Source organism: Thunnus thynnus, chromosome 7, assembly GCF_963924715.1.
Source record: "Thunnus thynnus chromosome 7, fThuThy2.1, whole genome shotgun sequence".
NCBI classification, from domain to species: domain Eukaryota; kingdom Metazoa; phylum Chordata; class Actinopteri; order Scombriformes; family Scombridae; genus Thunnus; species Thunnus thynnus.
In genome coordinates, this window is record NC_089523.1 from 34,352,028 (window position 1) to 34,373,175 (window position 21,148).

Consider the following 21,148-nt stretch of genomic DNA (forward strand, 5'->3'; position numbering starts at 1 on the left):
AAGCCTCGGACTCTGTTCTCTAAGTTTATTTGGGGTCCATGTGATGGTTGTTGAAGACACCCGACTGTCTCTCTTTGTGTCTCAGGTCTTCCTTGGTCTCCATGACGCCCGAGACAAACGTCTGGCCACAAACCGTTCAGTGTTGGCGATCATTCTCCATCCAAACTTCCAGCCCAACAACTACAACAACGACATCGCCATGGTGAAGCTGAGAGACAGGGTGGAGGTGAATGAGGTCATCCGTCCCGTCTGTCTCCCAACACCACACGGACAGGTGGGACCGATACTACTGATAATACCACAGGAAACATTGTTTACTCTGATTATAGTGTAAATGGTAAATACTACAGCCAATACTGTTTACTGACATTTAAGGAAAGTGGGGACAGAAAGGGATCATTTATCTGTGAAGAGGGGACATTTTTGAAGTGAGTGACGTTGTTACAAAGTGAGAACTTTTGTGGATAGAGAGGGCATTGTCCTTAAGTTGGGACATTTTTAGAAATTCAGGACATTTTTAAGATTGAGGACAGTTTTAGAATTGAATATAGGGACATTTTTGGAAAGGGTTGACTTTGTCCATGTTCTTAATTCAGGAAATTTTTTAAGATTGATGACATTTTAGGCAAGTGAGGATAATTTTAGAAAATAGGGACATTTTTGAAGCGAGGACATTTAAGGTAAGTTGGATATTTTTATCAAGTGAGGACATCTATGAAGCGTAAGGACAATTTTAGAAAATGAGGACAATAAATCTTCTTGTAGAGAAACAATCATGTAAACACTTTCTTGACCTTTGACCTCTGTGTTACCCAGGACGACACCCCGACACCTCTCCCGAACTCTCTGGGTGTTGTTGCTGGTTGGGGCATCTCCAACCCCAACGCCTCGTCCACCTCCGGTGACCCCTCCGCCCTGACCTCTGACCCCGCAGCGGCCGCTGACCTGGGGATGACCTCTGACCTCCTGCAGTATGTCAAGCTGCCGGTGGTATCTCAGGACGAGTGCCAGGCCAGCTACGCCTCGCGCTCCGTCAGCTACAACATCACCGACAACATGTTCTGTGCCGGTTTCTATGAGGGTGGGAGGGACACCTGCCTGGGGGACAGCGGGGGCGCGTTTGTGATGGAGGACGAGGTCAGCCAGAGATGGGTGGTGTTCGGGTTGGTGTCCTGGGGCGGGCCGGAGGAGTGCGGGAGTCAGAGGGTGTACGGAGTCTACACCCGAGTGGTTAAATACGTGGAGTGGATACAGAACCACCTGCATACTGCCCCCTAGTGGTCAAGCACAAACTGAATCAGAACGTATGATTCGTCACGCCTCCTCTGGTCAAACAGCCAACATGTAGTCCGGCATGTTAACCATGAGGAAATGACAGAATCTGGTCTATAATAGACACTCAGTCAAAAGCCTCCTCAGGGGGGCGCCGGAGAGTTGAAGGTGAAGCAAAGATACTGCGTGAGGTGAAGAAGAGTCAAAACTCATCCTCCTTCTCGGAGTCATAAATCAGTCAGATCTGAACACAGACATGAAACACATATTGATATCATTCAGTAGGACTCTCACTCCCTGAGGATCATTATTACCTCTGACATCCATCACCAAGAAACCTCCATAAATCCACTTAGAGAAAAATGAAACTGCAGAACCTGCCTGAGAATCATCACGTTTAAGTTTTCTTCAGTATCACAGTGATCAGTGATAGTTGTCAGTACATCAGGTTACACTGCAGACAGGAGCTGCTAACAGCTGATTCACATGACTTTTAAATGTGAACAAATCTGGTGTAAAAACAGAGAAGAAGAGAACAGCAGCAGCTACCTGTGTTACAGCAGAACATCTGATGAGCTTTAATGGAGTCTTACTCTCCTGATGCTTTTATTTTTTACTGTATATGTTGCTGTCAGCATATTTCCATCTGTCAGATCAGCAGAAACATCAGAAATCTGTCACTCTGGCAGGATTTAAGTTCGTTTGTCATTTTGTACGCTGCCCCCCGGTGGTCACACGGTAGAAAAAAAAGATCATGTTAATTAAGTTATTAGTAAGTATTCAGTTTAAAGTAAAGCTTTTAGAGTATGCATCTGAATTTTAAAAAAAGGAATTTCAATGCTTTAAAATAATATTTTTTTAAATGTTACACTTAAGTATTTAACTGACAAACTAGTTAAAAGAAAACAGACAAATAACTGGTGTCAGAAAAACAGTAATAACACTGTAATATACTGCAGTTAATATACAAACAAGCATATTAACTACTGAATAATTCCTCTTTGATCCATAAAGTATGTTTTCTGAACTGTACTTTATTGAAATTATTCATTAATATTTTTCTGGGTATAAAAAAAACAAATGATGTAACATGAACACTAGTTTGATTCAACCAATGAGATTATTTCTGTATTTTAACTGATTGTGTTCTTCAGTAACAGTTAAACTCAAACTTTAGTTGCAGATTATGACCAAACTGTTTTGTTTTTATTTATTTTAATTCCACCAAAGATCTGAACTAAACCAACCAAAAACTCATATCCCGATACAGTTGATATAGGTCATTTCATATCCAGATAATGAATCACGATACAGCAAATGATCTGCAAATTCAATTAATAAATAGTTTATATAAAATGACCACATGGAGAGGCCTGTTTCTAATTACATTTTAAATTATATACTTGAGAAATAAAAGTTACTCAATCATATTTGATTATTTTTCTCCTTTTATTTACAAATAAAAGGAGAAAAATACATTTTCAATTCAACATGTAACATGTTTCTGGTCCGTGTCAGACTTTTCATACCTAAACCACGTCCATGTGACAGAAGTAGCTCGTCTTTTAGGTACAAGCTCCTCGTTCTGTCTTGGCTGGTCAGAGTCTTTCTCCGTTCTGTGTTGCGTTCACTCTCCTCCATGTTTGTTTTTGTTGCCTTCAGGCAAATTTCCTGCCTCCAAATGACAAAAAATATCACCTCATAGAGTTTGATTTGTGACACAACTAAAGAAACGACAAGACTTTTTGTATCATCATGTGATGTATATCATCATATCACACAGCTCTAATCTGAACACACACTCATACACTCCTTCTTGTGTTATTTTAATGACCCAATGATCCTTCCTCTAGAGCCAGCTTCAAGACAAACTTTACATTTTTAGCTCCACTGCTGGTAAGAAAAGATAAATCATCAGGATGTTTGTTTCAAGGCTGCAACTATCGATTATTTTTATTCTCAATTATTATTATTTGCTCAATCAATTGATTAATTGTTTGGTCTGTGAAAAAAATCCATTTATCATTTCTTACTGTCTCCAGTGAAGCCTTTGATTTGCTTGTTTTGTCTGACCAACAGTCCAGAATCTTAAGATATTCAAATGATTGTTATATATGTCAAACAGCAAACTCTCACATTTAAGAAGCTGGAAGCAGAGGATTTGCTTTTTGGGTTGTTTTTTTTTTTTTGCTTTTGCTTGAAAAATGACTGAAACGATTAATCAATTAACGATTGCAGCTCCAGTTTGTTCATATTGTGGATGTAATGAACTCTACAGACACTAGAGGACACTAACAGGACTTAAAAATGTTTGTCTTTTATTTATCAACAGAAAAATGAGACAAACAGATATGAAAAACAGACAAAAAGCAAAAAGATTCAGACACAACACTCCTAAATGTGACTGTATTCTCTCTCCACTAACATGTATCCTCACATGTATCTCACACAGTGTCACACTGATTTGATGATCTGTTGTGCATTTATGTGTTATTATTATATTTTACACTCACATGTATGAATTATATCAAGAGTTATAAATTAATTGAAATAAACACGTTTGGCAAAGAATCGTCACATTTTCTGAGAAAGTTTGTTTTGTCACAACTAAACATGAAAAAAAAAGTTCAAATTCAGTTTCTGTATTTTACACATCACTTCACAAATGTAAGTAAAAACATTTAAACAAAACAAACTGCACAGGAGCTAAACTACGACTTTAACTAGAAACATGGGTGAGGCACCAATTGTGACAAAATAATCTCAACTCAAAGGTTAACTTACTGGCTTTTTGGAACTTCTAATGCATCTCTCAGTGAAGCTTGAACTTCCACACTCAATATTCAGAGTGAATAACGTCACAGTGATATGTTACTGTCCTCTCAGTAAAATACACTTCTTGTTCTCTGGAGTTAATAGCGACTTGTGCAGACAGACTTGAAGTCAGTGCTCAACATGTCTTCAGCTCTGCGTGGCGTTCAGGTCCTGTCTGTTCATGGTGTCTCTGATCCAGCTCAGGAAGTTGCCCAGTCGGGTGTAGACGCCGTACTTCCCCCTGGCGGCACATTCCTCTCCCCAGCTGACCACGCCGGTAAGAAACCAGGTCCCTCTGTAGTTCACTACGAAGGGTCCTCCACTGTCCCCGCTGCAGGCGTCGATACTGGCGCTCAGGTATCCTGCACAGAACATGTTGTCTGTGATCACCTGCAGCAAACACAAACACATCATGTTAAAAACAGAGATGAGGTCAGATCCTTCAGGGGAAGATGAGATGAGATAATATACGATACAATAAGATACAATAACAATAAAAATACAATAAGATATGATACGAAAACAATACGATAATATATGTGATAAGATACAATATAATATAAGATAATACAATTATGACACAATAGCGATGAGATACAATATGATAACAATAAGATAGGATAAGATATGATATTATAACAATATGATAAGATCTCTGTCTTCTGCCATCATTAAAGAGTTATCTTATTGCTTTTATTTTGTTTTAATGGATTTGTTTTCATTTTTATATCAGGATTTCTTCTATTCTCAAGTTGTAATGTGAATGATATAAAACACTTGAAACATATAAATAAATAGGTTTGACTGGCTGCTGATCACCTGTTCAGTGGACATGCTGCATTTCTGGTAGCTGACCACTGGGAGCGCCGCCTTCCTGAGGAAACGGGAGGACTTGCCCAGGTACTGAGTGACCCCCCAGCCTGACACCACACCCCGGTTATCATCCTGAACACACAAAAACAAGCTGTCAGCTCTGGTCAGGAACACACAGATGTATTGATCTGAGATCCCGTGATTACCTTCAGCAGGTATTTGGACAGGTGGGCGTCAGGCAGGCAGGCGGGGATGGCGGTGGGGCCCCTGACGACGGGCTGAGCGAGGTAGAGCAGAGCGATGTCGCTGTCGAAGGTGAAGGCGTGGAAGTGAGGATGAACCACCACCTGCTGAATCTTTATCACCTGCTCACCTGGATCATGACGCTGCTTATCATAGTCACCTGCACACAGAGGCAAAAATGATTCTTGAAGACCAGCGGTAGGCAAATAGTGGCCTGTGGGCCAAATCCGGCCTGCCAGCAAAACTATTTGGCCCCTCTGCCATGCTGTGTGAACAGTGCATGGCACCATCTAATTAAATATAATTGGCCCCCCCAGATATTAAATCTTAATGTGTGAATTCCAACTTTTTTAAATCCGCAACTTTCAGTCCACCAGAAATTAAACAGCAGCAGGAAATATTTGTCTTGAAGTGAAACACTGAACAGATATTTGTCTATGAGTCATTTTTGACCAAATGAGTATTAAAATAAGCTGTTAGCCCTCATTAATGGTAAGAATGACATCAATTATATTCTGAAATGAATTAAGAGAAATAAACAAACCATATAGGATTGCATCTCTACTGTGCCTGTTAGTGGCCCCGAAATCAAAAAATATTCACAGCTGCGTCACGCTGCACAGGTGGAACAAAGACTATTAAACTAAGATAATAATGAAGGGGCAAAGAGAATCTCACAGACATCCTACTCCGCTGTTATTTCCTCTTCTGGGGTAAAATAAATATGACTAATCGCTATAGAGGAATAAACATGTGGGATGAAGGACCAGATGCAGCATCTGTTCCTCTCTCTTCACACACCACAGTGGACTAGATTTATTTCTATTCATTTATTCTAAAGAAATAAAATCTCAATCTGGGAATCAGTTGGGGTTTTATCTAAATTATCTTCCTGAACACATTTTCAAAATCTCTCACAGTGAAAAGAATAATTACTGACAGTAAACTTTGTAAACAATACAGCTTCTGGTTACTATTTTAGTCTTAGTTATCAGAGATAGATCATAATTATGCAACAAGAGGTGGTTTAATTAACTACTTATTCTTTTTACATTCCAGAGTGCTAAAGGAAAAAATACGTTTTTATACACTGCTGTATTTCTCTGGAAAAGAGTTCAGAACCTCTCAAGCAACAGCAGACTTAGAGAAGTTTTAAACTCTTGGTAAAGAAATAATAAATAGTCCATTATTATATTTCAGATAAGTCTGCATTCCCTGGCCCCAACCATCACAACAAATACTTAATCTCAGTGAACCCGAATCTCAACCCTAAACTGAACTAACCTTAATCTGAAAACCAAGTCTGAACCCTTTAACAGACCTTTAAAGGTCAGGCCGAAACGTCCTAACTTCCAAGGTCAGAAAGTCAGACAGATGAACAGGTGGTGTTACCTATAGTAACGTGGTCTGCAGTCTGCTCGAAGCAGTGAGCAGCAGAGACCACCCAGCGATCAGAAACCAGAGTCCCCCCACAGAAACCATAACCATCAGACCTGCGGATCAGAACCTGAACACATCACACACATCAACAAAAATCAAAGTAAAAAAAGGAAAATAAATCACAGATTTAATCCAAAATATCCTCCGCACCTGCCAGGGACTGCCTCCTTGTCTCTCCAGGTTTCCTCCCACTATACGACCTTCCACATCTCCTCTTCCTCCCCCCTCCTCCTCCCACAGCTCTGTCTCGTTCCCTCCTCTCTGTTGGGATGCGTTCACTGTTGTCATCTCACCCTCTGCTTGCGTAGAGTTCAACCAGCTCTCTGTGATGTTGCCGTCCAATATGGCGTCCGTCTCCATGGTGATGTTGACCTGATCAGAGTGAGTCCACAGAGAGCGACTTCGGTACAACGCCTCCCTCTGCTGACGGCCACAAGGAAACGCCACTGCACAGGACGAGGAAAACAAACACTCCAGTTCTGAAGTACAGTTCTGAGGTACTTATACTTTACTTGTGTATTTTTCATTTTCTATTACTTTGTACTTCTACTCCATTAAATTTCAGAGAAAAATATTAACAGTACCAGTAGTAACAGTAGTAACAGTGGTGTTATGTGCAGTAGTTACAGTGGTGTTATGTGCAGTAGTTACACTAGTAACAGTAGTGTTATGTGCAGTAGTAACAGTAGTGTTATGTGCAGTAGTAACAGTAGTTTTATGTGCAGTAGTTACAGTGGTGTTATGTGCAGTAGTTACAGTAGTAACAGTAGTGTTATGTGCAGTAGTAACAGTAGTTTTATGTGCAGAGGTTACAGTGGTAACAGTAGTAACAGTAGTGTTATGTGCAGTAGTAACAGTAGTTTTATGTGCAGAGATTACAGTGGTAACGGTGGTTCTCTGAGTGTTACCGGTCTTGGAGCATCTCTGTCCATCAGCCTCCAGTTTGAATCCTTCAGCGCAGCCACACTGAAGTCCAGCTCCACCCACCGGGTCTCTGCAGTACTGCATGCAGCCGCCGTTTCTATAATGACACTCCAGCACCACTACACACACATACTACAATTATTACAATAATACAGTAAAAGCACCATCAACAGGGCTGCTTTACTGGACATGTTGCTGCATAGTGCCATCAGAGCTGATCATCCAACATATGAAGTTTTTGTTGCCGTCTGACTGACTGTAACTAAAAACTCAGATTATTCTCTCAGATTGATTTGAGAAAAGATTTATCTGCATTTGTATAACATAAATAAAAAGAGCAGTGGCCCCAGGACCCTTCCCTGAGGGACGCTGCAGGTTCTGGATTCAGGACTAGAAAGCGTCACCAGTTGAAATCTACCTGAAGTTTTGGACTCAAAGGTTGAAGCAGAGCCTTAAATCTTACACAGTAACCACAGTAACCTGAGAGGCAGGTGTGTTGTTTACCTGAGTCGCAGGTCTTGCCGTGGTACGGAGGCGGGCAGAGACACATGAAGTCTCCTCGGTCCAGAGTGCAGATCCCTCCGTTCAGACAGGGATTAGTCTGACAGAGGTTCAGATCTACGACACACAGAGGAAGCACTCGAACACAACATGACTCATTCAACCAGGTACAGTGATGTCATCAGTAAGGTGAATTAACGTTTTATTTACAGGACTTACAGTCAAATTATGTTTATGTTGTAAATCAAGCCAAACACAGGTGTAAATAATCTAAATTTGATCCAAGTACATTTAGGATTGTGTGATATTATTAAAAGCTCCAGAACAAGCCACTAAAGAAGCAGTTAGATCAGGAATAAATAAATTCAGATGAGGTTTATATGGCTCCTAATCAGTTTTAAATCAATGATTATCAGGTTCTAATTAATCCAGATCAGACGGAATCTTCAGACCTCAGCAGCAGCAGAAGTATTGAAGAGTGAAGTATTTGATCAATTTGAACATTTGGGATTGTTTGTTTGATAATTATCGATGATGATGATGTACTCACTTGTGTATTTGTACCAGAACTCCAGCTGTGGGACAAGAAACACAGAGTTAATATCTAAAGTGTTTAGATTCATCTACTGGCTGAGACCTCTGATCACTTCACTGGTCAAGTTTCGACTCACATCCAAAACATGTAGTTTTTAGTGCTGTTACACTCTACTATCCCGAAAAACCCAGATCACTTTCTCAACTTGATTTAAGATTAAAAAGAATGATCTCAGTTTTTAAATCACAGAAAAATGGTCACGTGACCGAGAGAACGCTGTCTTTGGAAAATTCATAAAAGGGTGAAATGTGATTTGAACACAACAAAACATTTTAAAATGTAAAAATGATGAACATGAGAAAAACAATTTTTGTAGTTGTAGTTGCCTACCTCCCTCCAAAATATGACATACTTATCATCAAAATAATGACAACATTTAGTTTATCAGATTTTGAAAACCACATTTAGGGGGGTGAAGGGTATTTGTGTTCCATGGGTCATTCTCTGGTCATTTTCTATCCTGGGAGCAGTAGGTCATGACCTGTTTCACAGCGGGACATCTCTCTGTCTTCATAAGGCTGGCTGTCTCCTATGGTAACCAAGGTAAGGTGGAGACACGCTCGTACAGACTACATGACTTTAGTTAACTTAAATCAGCATAGTGTCTTGTTTATAGTTTAATAACCAGTAGAGGTATAGATATGTGAAGAATAACCTTATTTGGGACAGTTTGCAGTGGAATGTGAAGCGGTCAGGATGAGAGTCAGCACCTCCAAATCTGAGGCCATGATGCTCTGCCAGTAAAAGATGGACCGCTCCCTCTGGGTTTGGAGTGAGTTGCTGCCCAAAGTGAAGGAGTTCAAGTATCTCGGGGTCTTGTTCACAGTGAGGGTAAGATGGAGCGTGAGGGGCAGATCGGCGGATCGGTGCAGCATCAGCAGTAATGCAGCCGTTGTACTGGACTGTTGTGGTGAAGAAGCTCTCAATTTACCAGCCGGTCTGCATTCCAACCCTCACCTGTGGTCACGAGATTTGGGTAGTGACTGAAAGAATGAGATTGCAGATACAAGCAGCTGAAATGAGTTTCCTCCAGAGAGTGTCTGGGCTCAGCCTTCGAGATAGGGTGAGGACCTCGGAGATCTGGGGGGAGCCGTTGCTCCTTCGCGTTGAAAGCTTGCTAGCTGAAGTGGTTTTGGCACCTGGTTAGGATCCTCCTGGACACCTCCCTCTGGAGGTGTTCAGAGAAATCCAACTGGTAGGAGACCCTGGGGCAGACCCAGAAGGCGCTGGAGGGATTACATATATTTTCTGGCCTGGGAACACCTCGGGATCCCCCAGAAGGAGCTGGAAGGCATTTCCAGGGTGAAAGATGTCTGGGTTTCCTTACTCAGTCTGATGATACTGCGACCGGTCCCAGATAAGCATTGGAAAATGGACGGATGGATGGACAGACCCTTCAATATAAGTTACTTAGAATTTCTATGTCATAGGTCTATTAACAGAATTTTCCTTCAAATTCAGTAATGTGTGGGTCTGTCACCCAGCAGAAGACTTCCACTAACTCTGATCAGAATGTCTGTTCAAAGAATATCAGATAATAACAAGCTCAATTCTGCTGCACAAAAACACAACAAAAATGATTTTCAACAAAAAATTCCTGTTGAAATGTGTCTGCGATAAAATTTTTAAAATGAAACTCATAAATCAAAATTGGCAAACACAGTCAGTGAGGATTATAAGACAACACTATAACGGTTGGCACAGAGGTCAGTCGGTAGTAAACAGTAGTGCATACTCAGCTCCCTCCATCAGTCATGTGACCCTCTCCTTTCAGGTCATAGGAGTACTGACTACTACTACCAGTTTGACTGAAAGTTGTTTGGATAAAGACAAAATGTTAAAGTCACCACATGTAGAGTTTTCAGCCTGTAGCGCCCCCCTGTGGTCATATTAAACAGATTTAGTGTGTGAAACCTCCTGAGACCCTGTCAGCGTTTCAACTGACCTCCTGCAGGCCCCCGACCCTCAGTTTAGAGCACATTGCCGTCCTTACCGTCTTCTCCTGCGTCTGGAAGATCTCGGCAGCCTCCTCCTGTGAGCAGCTCTCCTCATAACACTCCCTCTCCAGGTTCCCCGGTAATATCTCCTCCAGCATGGAGTTGGCTCGACGCCTCCTGGGGGCGGAGCGGAGGATCTGCCCGGCCGTCGACCGCTGCAGGAACACTGAACACCAGATACTGTCACATGTCAGCAGGTGGATCGTTACACCTGTCTACCTGTCCTGCAGTCAGCCTCACCTGTACACTCCATCAGTGCAGAGCAGAGCAGCAGAGAGCAGAGAGTCGTGGTCAGAGCTCTGGACGGCAGCATGTCTGTCAGGAAATCAAACACACATCTATGAGAAGAACAAAACTCACAACAAAGACTGAAAACAACAGAAACACAGAAACAAACAGGTCCAGACAGGAAACAACAAGTTTAGTTTTCTCACTAAGTTAGTGATTCTGTCTCAGCTTTGTTTAGGCTCAGCTTTGTTTAGGCTCAGCTTTGTTTAGGCTCAGCTTTGTTTAGGCTCAGCTAGGCCTAAATAAAGCATGGCTGAGGCTGATTAACAGAGAGTCAGATGTTCAGATTGATTGTCATGTCTGCACGCCACATGTGAAGCAGCAGATCACTGATCAACATGTTATATCATGTTTGTTTAATCTGTTCAAAAGTGAAGTGTAAAACTGTAAATTCACAGTTTTATGAGCAACAGTCGCAGCTGGTCATTTTCACTTTTTGGATTTAGTCTAAACCAAGTGTGACAGTGTAGAGCTGAGCGTGACAGCCTGAGATGTCCTATTAAGGCCACCATACAGAGGATAAACACTTTAGATTTAGGAAACAACCAAGCGGGTAGCTCCCGGTCCGAAAAGTGAAGCCAATGCGGAAGTGCCTTAAACCTGCATTCTCTCTAATGACCAGCAGCCATGACTGTACACTCCTCTTGCTAGTGGTAAAGAGCTGAGTTTAGTTCTCACCACAGTTTAAGACTCTTAATGACACTTTTCATCTCAACCTCAGAAATCATTAGAAATCATTAGTAGATGAGTCGTCATGTGACTTCAGGTTTGGTTTACTTTACCTCCGGCTAGATCATACTTTTTATAAATTAAACCACATTTCAAATCTATTCTTTAACACAACAAACAAATATCAAAATCTCCAGAGATCTAGTGTGAGTATCAAAGGACCCTGAGTGGGCCCGTGACCCACAGGTTGAGAACCTGTGAGGAGTCAGAACCTGTTCTGCTGTGAGTGGACCAGTCCTACCTGTCGTCTCCTGTGAGGACGGACGGTTGGTGTGTGTTTGCAGATCAAATGGAGGACAGAGACGCAGCTAATCAATTGATTATTAACCAGAATTCAAATATTGACACACGGACGTCAGATCAGCAGCACAGACAGGACACGACAACAAACAGGATCATTTTCTTAACATTTAAAGGAATGATGGTGATGAGGTCTCCAATGCAAAGGAGGGCGTCACTAGAGATTTAGGGTTAGGGGGGCTGAGCCTTTACCGGGGGGAAAAGGAATTGAGGGACATAAAATTGCATTATGATCAACACAATGTGACCTTTTCACTGACATTAACTGATTATAAACAACAATCTATGTCTACTGATAAGATGCATATAAAAGCAAAGTATGTAAAGAGCTGTCAGTAACATTATTTCTATCTCTTTCACTCGTTCACACTTTGGCTGGATGGCTCGTCAGCTAGTTAGTGCAGTGGAAACAGCTTATAGTGATCGGATGATTATTATAACCATTTTTTTTCTTTTTCTTTATTTCTCATGCAGATTACCATCTAACTGACATTTGTATATTTATTACATGAATAAAAAAGTAATGAAATGGCAGCTTTGCTATTTACTGTAGCTGTTTCAAAATACAGTCAAGTTGTTTTGCTGCTAACTCATTTTAACAAGAGAGAGAGAGAGAGAGAGAGAGAGAGACAGAGAGAGAGAGAGAGAGACAGAGAGAGAGAGAGAGAGAGAGAGAGAGAGAGAGAGAGAGAGAGAGAGAGAGAGAGAGACAGAGAGAGAGGAAGACAGAGACAGAGAGAGAGAGACAGAGAGAGAGACAGAGAGAGAGAGAGAGAGACAGAGAGAGAGAGACAGAGAGACAGAGAGAGAGAGAGAGAGAGAGACAGAGAGAGAGAGAGAGAGACAGAGAGAGACAGAGAGAGAGAGAGACAGAGGGAGACAGAGAGACAGAGAGAGAGAGAGAGAGAGAGAGAGAGAGAGACAGAGGGAGACAGAGAGACAGAGGGAGACAGAGAGAGAGAGAGAGAGACAGAGGGAGACAGAGAGAGAGAGAGAGAGAGACAGAGGGAGACAGAGAGACAGAGAGAGAGAGAGAGAGAGAGAGAGAGACAGAGGGAGACAGAGAGAGAGAGAGAGAGAGAGAGAGAGAGAGAGACAGAGGGAGACAGAGAGACAGAGAGAGAGAGAGAGAGAGAGACAGAGGGAGACAGAGAGAGAGAGAGAGAGAGAGAGAGAGAGACAGAGAGACAGAGGGAGACAGAGAGAGAGAGAGAGAGAGAGAGAGAGAGAGAGAGACAGAGGGAGACAGAGAGACAGAGAGAGAGAGAGAGAGAGAGACAGAGGGAGACAGAGAGAGAGAGAGAGAGAGAGAGAGAGAGAGAGAGAGAGAGAGAGGGAGACAGAGAGACAGAGAGAGAGAGAGAGAGAGAGAGAGAGAGAGGGAGACAGAGAGACAGAGAGAAGCGGTGGTCGAGCGTGCTAAAGAGTGAATGAGGAGAGAGAGCAGTGGTGGTGTGAAAGCCGGTGAATGAGAGGAAGAAAACATTATTTTCTGTTTGTTTCACGGTGGTTACAAATAAACACACCCAGCACCCCTGATAACGGTGCCGCAGTCGCTAATTACAACATCACATGTGTATCATGGGAGTAAGGTAAAAAATAAAAATAGAGTTACCGTAATTTTATTTTTTCCTCCATGTTTTCATGTATGAAAGACCCAAAATGAACACTGTAAGCAGATTATTTGATTACTATCAGCAAATTATTTAAACAGCAGTTGTATAGGACTGATTCTGTCCTGAGCTTTTTGATCACTGTAACTGTGATTATATAAGCAGTTTCCACTGTATAACGTTAGTGTATAGTCTATGGTATAGTATATAGTCTATCCTCTCGTCTTTTCCTCACTTAAACTTAAAGTTAGCAAGAAACAAACGAGTAACAACTTGATAGCTCGCTACATTGACCATCATTATCTACAAATTCATATTGGAGCTTGTTATCTTCACTCTGTAACTACTTACTATTTCACTCTGTATATGATGTTTATATTGGTGAAGTCTTCGCCATCATCTTGTCTCTCCAGTGGTTTCTGACTACCGTTCCAGTCTCTGCTGGGGGCAGCAGCAGCAGCCTCTCCCAGGTCCTAGTGCCTGGCGCTTTAGGTGCATTGTGAATTTAGAGATGCAATGACACAATTCGATCGACTTTAATGAAAAATGAATGAAGAAAAAACTATTGATGATTTAAACTAATAATGTATATTTAGTTAAAGCCCCTCTAAAATAGGACTAGTGACGCCCCTGCTCCAAAGTGAAAAATTTTGGAAGTATACTATAAACAGTCATCATCAACAATCTAAATGTGGAATTTAACATAAAACTCTTTTTAATAAAAACAAGAATTACAAACATGTCATTTCTTTCTTCTTTGATATGTCTGGATTTGTTTCTTCTCATGCATAGTCTGCACAATGTACACATTTTATCCTCTCTGTTTTCTATGTATACATTCGGGTCCAAAAGTCTGAGACCACATTGAAAATATCTAATTTCTGAGGATTCAGAAACATTTAAAAACAAGTTATGACATGACAAGATTCTGCCCTATTTCTAGGTCAGCAATCAAATTAAAGCCAATATGTGGCATTGACCAACTTAACACCTTTGTAAAAAAGGTCAGATTTCCTTGAGTTGTGTCTCTTCCATCAAAGTGTTCAGATGACACTCAGATCTACACATCAGAGGCTCATTCAAGTAACTCAACCTGCAGCCAGTGTTCACCTGTTATAAATATGGCTGCCTCGAGTTTCCAGCAGATCATTGCTTACTAAGTAGCATTGTGATGGTAGGAAGCATGGCATCAGAGCTAAGTGAAGGTGTCATTAGTCAAATTGTTCTAAGCAAAGAGGAGCTCTAAAATGCTTTGCAGAAACTGGATCAGTTGCATCCAAAGCACAATCAGGCAGACCAAAAGTGACCACACCATTGTGACAAACTACTCAAAAGTAAACTATATACTTTTATGGAAAAGTTAAGCTGGAGATAAAAATCAGAGGAGTCCAGCTAGCCAGCAGCAGGAGAATACAGTGTTGATGATGGCTTGGAGTCCAGTGATGGTAACCGCTGGGACAGATGAAAGGGTCAGTGATATCTTGGAGAAAGTCACATCATTCCCATAATCATGTAGCAAGAACACACCAGTGACATCATGGCTGACAAAGCAATAAACCTTTAAATGACTGTCACTAGGATAACGATCATTGTCCAGATGAAATGGCATTTCCAAAGTGTCTAACTTCCATATCGTGACATATCACAAGTGAAACAGGATAAACAGGCGGGACGCAATGTTTGGAGGAATTTGATTTGAACATTAAAAAGTAGGCGTTTCGTAGTGAATCTTAGCTCTATGCTGATTGGTTGAAAGATAGATGTCATGATATTATTGGTTGAAACTGGTTGGTCAAGCCTATGTAAGCACACGTTATATTTTCTTTCACAGGAAGAAAACATGATTTGATTTTCACATAAGAATACAAAGAAATTGTTTTTTTTAATGTTCTTTTTTGGTATATTGTTGAATAGGTGTACAATATGACTGGGGATGTGATCTAAAAGGCTTAAAAAGGCAATTTTCATTTCATCTCTACTTTAAGTATATTTTTTAAAAAGGTCAGTTAAAGTCATCAGTGTGGTCTGCAGCAGTTTCACAGAAACTCTTATCTGACTTGAACATGTTTTTTAAGGAAATGTCGTCATTTCATCTTCACTTAATCATATGTGGTGTTTACTTTCCATCCTTTATCTCTTCATCAGCTTCATGTGTTTATGTCTAACGTCAGTCTCTTCTCTCTGACAGGATGCTGCTAGCAGTAACCACCCTGACCTGCTTCATCATGTGACTGACAGATAAAGCAAACTGTCATCATGCAGATGGGTTTTTTTGGACACAGTTACAGCAGTATTATGTGAATTAGACACTTTCTCATCATGAAACCTCCATTTCTCATTCTCTTAATTCTCAGAAGCTGTTCCTTACAATCAGAGTTAATATTTTTTAGGAGAAACACATCCTGCTGTGTGTTTGTCTCTGTGGATTATAGGACTCATCCCCACCTGCTGTTAACATGTGATCTGTATGTGGATATATTATCTGTGACAGAAAACCCACGTTCATACAGATACAAATGCAACAGAAACAACTATTGCAGACTCAAAGTAATGTGAGGATGTTGAAGAAATGGCTGATATCTTAAAATCTGTGACTTTGCCCTTTAGTGTGCAGGTTACTAGTGGCATCAGTTCTGAGAAGAGGCTGATCAGTTAGTTTGTTTGCTGGATGATGAGGAGATAAAAGATGAAGCAACATTTTATTAGCTGACGAGTCCGTCAGACAGAGACAGACGGTCTACCTGGTCATGGATCACTTGCTGATGGTGTTGGTGTTGCTGTGGAGTTCAGGTAGGACTCTGCTTTAATGATGAACATGTTAAAGGTTGAAAACTCCTTTGTAAAAATATTGATTTTAAATCAAAAACCTACAATCCAAACTTCACTGATGTAAAATTTATCAGTCAAAAGTAGTGAAGTATCAGTTCAGTCCTGATAGTTTCACATCGGTTCTTTTCACAGAGTTTAATGACTGATGTGTTTACATGTATGTTGTAATAAGTTGGATTTTGATGATTCTCCATGAGTTAAGATCATTTTTCATCACTTCAAACTCATAAAAACATTTTCTAAACCTTTTGTATGATGACAAAAATGCATCCAGTCATCCAGTTAAAACAAGTTTGTTTCACTGAGTTTCTGGAAAAATGTTTTGTCTGTAAAATCTACAAAGTAAGAAGTAACTGCAGCCGTCAGAAACTGTAAATGTAGTCGAGTTAACCTCAAGTAAAGTAGCAAAATATCTGAACTGTACTTGCAGCTGTGTTTCCATCACTTATGAGGACATTACATTAACTTACATTCATTTCATGTAGACTTAACCTAACATTAACTTAAACCAAACATTGGCATAACCTGAACCTAATGTCATCTTAACCGGACCCTAACCTAACCTTAACTTTAAACCAAGTCTTCACTTTAGGATTTAATGATCCACGGTTTGGGGACTTGAGTTTTTTACCCAAGTACTCACACACACACACACTTTTAATAATAAAGGCTATTAACATGCTTTAATGTGAGCCAAATGAAGTTGAGATGTTTTTTCTGTCACAGGAAAGTGTCTGAGGACAAATTAACTGATGAGTATCTGATGTGAGATTAGAGATTATACTTCTGTTACCATGGCAACAGCAGAGCATTGCTTCTCAAGTACAGGGCTGATGGTTGCGAAACACTTTTTTCTCTTATCAAATATACGTGTTTGAGCCGCTTCCTGTAACTCTGTCAAACTGTTTCTTACACTTAACCCCTTAAAATCCAGTTTCTCCTTTTCATCGCTTAAAGAGTGTTAAAATAATCAAACTTCTTAAGATTTAATGATTTGTTATGGGGACTTGATTTTTGTCCCCATAACAACAGGAATACAAGTACACACACACACACACACACACACACACACAGTCCTTAAACAGCTCAGTGGTCATGTGATGTCACCACACAGGATTTCTGGGTATTGAAGTCATTCAGAGCTGCTGTGTTGCATTAACTCTATCTGAACCGGTCTGTTGCACTAAAACATAATTCTGGTTTATTTTCATATATTTGTCCATCATTTCTATCAGTAATAACAACATATTACTCAGCAAGTTAATATCTGAGATCTGTGAACACGGTCACATCACTGAAAAGATGTCTGATAGGTCAGAAACACGAGCAGTCAGATGATCAGAGAGGAAACAAACATGTTAGACAAACAGCAGTTTTAATGAAACCGTACGTTTCCTTTAAGTCTGTATGAAGCGTCTGTTGAGCTTGTGTTCATGTGTTCGTCTCATCTGCTGCTCTTCAAAGAAGAAGCAGAAAGTAGAAGCAGTGAGGTCGAGAGAAAAGGTTTTAAAGTTTCATACTGACCAGGCAAAGAGAGATGTTTGTTTTTCCTTCATTTCTTTTGTCTTTTTACGAGGATTATTTTCACCCCAAAATAAACGAGAGTATCTCAAACTGCAGTCTACCTTTACACAATCTGCAGGAATGTGAGGGACACATGTAATATCTACGAAAACATGTTTCTGCTCCCTTTGTTAGGGAAAAATGAACATCATTGTATTTATATTTCTTATCATATTGACTCTGTTTGTGTCTGTCTGTTCATGAACCATTTGTGATATTACATTGAAACAGGTTTAATGAATTTATATTTTAATGCATTCATGTAATTAACTTAACAAGAACAAAATCATATGAATTTCCACTTGAGTCATAAGCTGAGATGGGAGCTACTGGTACTCTGCTAAGCTAAATTAAGTTAAGCTAAGTTAAGCTAAGCTAAACTAGCTTCAGCAGGAGTTTAGCTGTTTGTTTTTTTCCCAGGGTTGGATTCAGCTAATGCCTTATTAATGTGGAATAACAAACTTATTTCCAGATGTCGGTTCAAATTAATTTTAACAGCTCATGGGGAAAAAGTAACTACATTTAACTTTAGCTGATTAACTGATTCAGACCAGAGCAAACCAACTATAGGTTTGAAAACAGGATTACTTTAGATGTCCAGCTGACTGTCTCTCTCTTCCAGAGTCTCCAGGTTTCCAAGCCAGAGAGCAAACACTTTAGTCTGACTTGGTTTTTAGCTCAGTTTTCTAGTTGCTGAAGATTTAACCTGTTATTTCCACTCACAAATTATACTTGTCTGTAGCATATTTGGTAAAACAAATGTAAAAGTCAGATTCTGGTCCACATATGTTGTTTGTGGCTTTGCAGGTTAGTGGTAAACTGGTCACATGATTCCTGAGTGAGTTCAATAATCTGTGTGTTTTCACTGAGATGAGCTCTGAGCTGCTGGAAATCCTCACAGTGTTTGTTCAGTTCACAGCTTTGCACCAATATAAATACTGACTTTCTGATTTTCTCTGCAGGACTCCAGGCTGAAGATAAACACCAACCAACAGGTAAAAAGAGAGAATATATCTCATCTGGTCTGGGAACGCCTCTGATCCCCCAGGAGGAGCTGGAGGACGTTACCCGCACCTCCATCAGGACAATGAATCCACTTTGGTTTATGACCAAATACCCTCAAAGCTAATAACTAATAAAATATGCTAATGTTAGCATTGTGAGCAATGAGAGGAAGGAAGGGCGAGGAGGAGAGAAAGAGGAGTATAATAACTAGGACTTAAATAAAAATGAGTAAAAATAAATAATAAATACAATTCTGCCCCGGCCCAACTGTCCCGACGCATCCTAGTTTCACCCTGGTGCCCCTTTATCCTTGAGACCCAACCAGAGATGCCCCCCAACAGCCCTGTAGCTTTCTTCTTTCTTTTCCTCTTTTCTTCTTCTTCTTCTCTTTTGTCCTTTCTGCTATATCTCCCCTCTATATCCTTACACACACACACACACACACACACACACACTGAAACTGGTTGGTCAAGCCTATGTAAGCACACGTTATATTTTCTTTCACAGGAAGAAAACATGATTTGATTTTCACATAAGAATACAAAGAAATTGTTTTTTTTAATGTTCTTTTTTGGTATATTGTTGAATAGGTGTACAATATGACTGGGGATGTGATCTAAAAGGCTTAAAAAGGCAATTTTCATTTCATCTCTACTTTAAGTATATTTTTTAAAAAGGTCAGTTAAAGTCATCAGTGTGGTCTGCAGCAGTTTCACAGAAACTCTTATCTGACTTGAACATGTTTTTTAAGGAAATGTCATCATTTCTTCTTCACTTAATCATATGTGGTGTTTACTTTCCATCCTTTATCTCTTCATCAGCTTCATGTGTTTATGTCTAACGTCAGTCTCTTCTCTCTGACAGGATGCTGCTAGCAGTAACCACCCTGACCTGCTTCATCATGTGACTGACAGATAAAGCAAACTGTCATCATGCAGATGGGTTTTTTTGGACACAGTTACAGCAATATTATGTGAATTAGACACTTTCTCATCATGAAACCTCCATTTCTCATTCTCTTAATTCTCAGAAGCTGTTCCTTACAATCAGAGTTAATATTTTTTAGGAGAAACACATCCTGCTGTGTGTTTGTCTCTGTGGATTATAGGACTCATCCCCACCTGCTGTTAACATGTGATCTGTATGTGGATATATTATCTGTGACAGAAAACCCACGTTCACACAGATACAAATGCAACAGAGGCTGATCAGTTAGTTTGTTTGCTGGATGATGAGGAGATAAAAGATGAAGCAACATTTTATTAGTTGACGAGTCCGTCAACTAATAAAATGTTGCACTGGTACTGCTGCCACTCTTGTTTTAAATTACATGATTTCAACTTTGAATAATAAGAAAAAACTGGGCAGCTATTTTTAGGACTTTCCCCTTTAGTCTACAGGTTACTAGTGGCATCAGTTCTGAGAAGAGGCTGAGTGTGTTTCCGTGTTGATGAGGAGATAAAAGATGAAGCAACATTTTATTAGAGGAAGAGAGCTGACGAGTCCGTCAGACAGAGACAGACGGTCTACCTGGTCATGGATCACCTGCTGATGGTGTTGGTGTTGCTGTGGAGTTCAGGTAGGACTCTGCTTTCATGATGAACATGTTAAAGGTTGAAAACTCCTTTGTAAAAATAATGATTTTAAATCAAAAACCTACAATCCAAACTTCACTGATGTAAAATTTATCAGTAAAAAGTAGTGAAGTATCAGTTCAGTCCTGATAGTTTCACATCGGTTCTTTTCACAGAGTTTAATGACTGATGTGTTTACATGTATGTTGTAATAAGTTGGATTTTGATGATTCTCCATGAATTAAGATCATTTTTCATCACTTCAAACTCATAAAACCATTTTCTAAACCTTTTGTATGATGACAAAAATGCATCCAGTCATCCAGTTAAAACAAGTTTGTTTCACTGAGTTTCTGGAAAAATGTTTTGTCTGTAAAATCTACAAAGTAAGAAGTAACTGCAGCTGTCAGAAACTGTAAATGTAGTCGAGTTAACCTCAAGTAAAGTAGCAAAATATCTGAACTGTACTTGCAGCTGTGTTTCCATCACTTATGAGGACATTACATTAACTTACATTCATTTCATGTAGACTTAACCTAACATTAACTTAAACCAAACATTGGCATAACCTGAACCTAATGTCATCTTAACCGGACCCTAACCTAACCTTAACTTTAAACCAAGTCTTCACTTTAGGATTTAATGATC

At 40.1% G+C, this 21,148-nt stretch overlaps 3 protein-coding genes across 4 annotated transcripts in view; 2 read left to right on the forward strand and 1 right to left on the reverse strand.

Moving 5' to 3' along the window:
• The window catches only part of masp1 (MBL associated serine protease 1), a 32,248-nt gene extending 28,554 nt beyond the window's left edge, over positions 1-3,694 (forward strand). The window contains exons 14-15 of the mRNA XM_067595664.1: positions 86-274; positions 817-3,694. Coding sequence (XP_067451765.1) covers positions 86-274; positions 817-1,278 — 651 coding nt within the window. The 3' untranslated portion in view covers positions 1,279-3,694. The remainder of the gene's footprint in view (positions 1-85; positions 275-816) is intronic.
• Positions 3,695-3,754: 60 nt separating this feature from the next.
• The window catches only part of LOC137186609 (coagulation factor X), a 102,148-nt gene continuing 84,754 nt past the window's right edge, over positions 3,755-21,148 (reverse strand). Inside the window, exons 1-11 of one of the 2 annotated variants that reach the window (XM_067595668.1) lie at positions 11,858-11,995; positions 10,840-10,914; positions 10,596-10,765; positions 8,558-8,582; positions 8,011-8,124; positions 7,491-7,625; positions 6,733-7,028; positions 6,535-6,649; positions 5,106-5,302; positions 4,906-5,031; positions 3,755-4,476 (exon numbers count right to left, since the gene is read on the reverse strand). In XM_067595668.1, the coding sequence (XP_067451769.1) occupies positions 4,234-4,476; positions 4,906-5,031; positions 5,106-5,302; positions 6,535-6,649; positions 6,733-7,028; positions 7,491-7,625; positions 8,011-8,124; positions 8,558-8,582; positions 10,596-10,765; positions 10,840-10,912 (1,494 nt within the window). In that variant the 5' untranslated portion in view covers positions 10,913-10,914; positions 11,858-11,995 and the 3' untranslated portion in view covers positions 3,755-4,233. Of the gene's footprint in view, positions 4,477-4,905; positions 5,032-5,105; positions 5,303-6,534; positions 6,650-6,732; positions 7,029-7,490; positions 7,626-8,010; positions 8,125-8,557; positions 8,583-10,595; positions 10,766-10,839; positions 10,915-11,857; positions 11,996-21,148 lie in introns of those variants that run through there. The other variant, XM_067595667.1, reaches the window with a different exon arrangement.
• The window catches only part of LOC137186817 (collagen alpha-1(XII) chain-like), a 14,185-nt gene continuing 13,309 nt past the window's right edge, over positions 20,273-21,148 (forward strand). Inside the window, exon 1 of the mRNA XM_067595852.1 lies at positions 20,273-20,505. Within this exon, the coding sequence (XP_067451953.1) occupies positions 20,463-20,505 (43 nt within the window). The 5' untranslated portion in view covers positions 20,273-20,462. The remainder of the gene's footprint in view (positions 20,506-21,148) is intronic.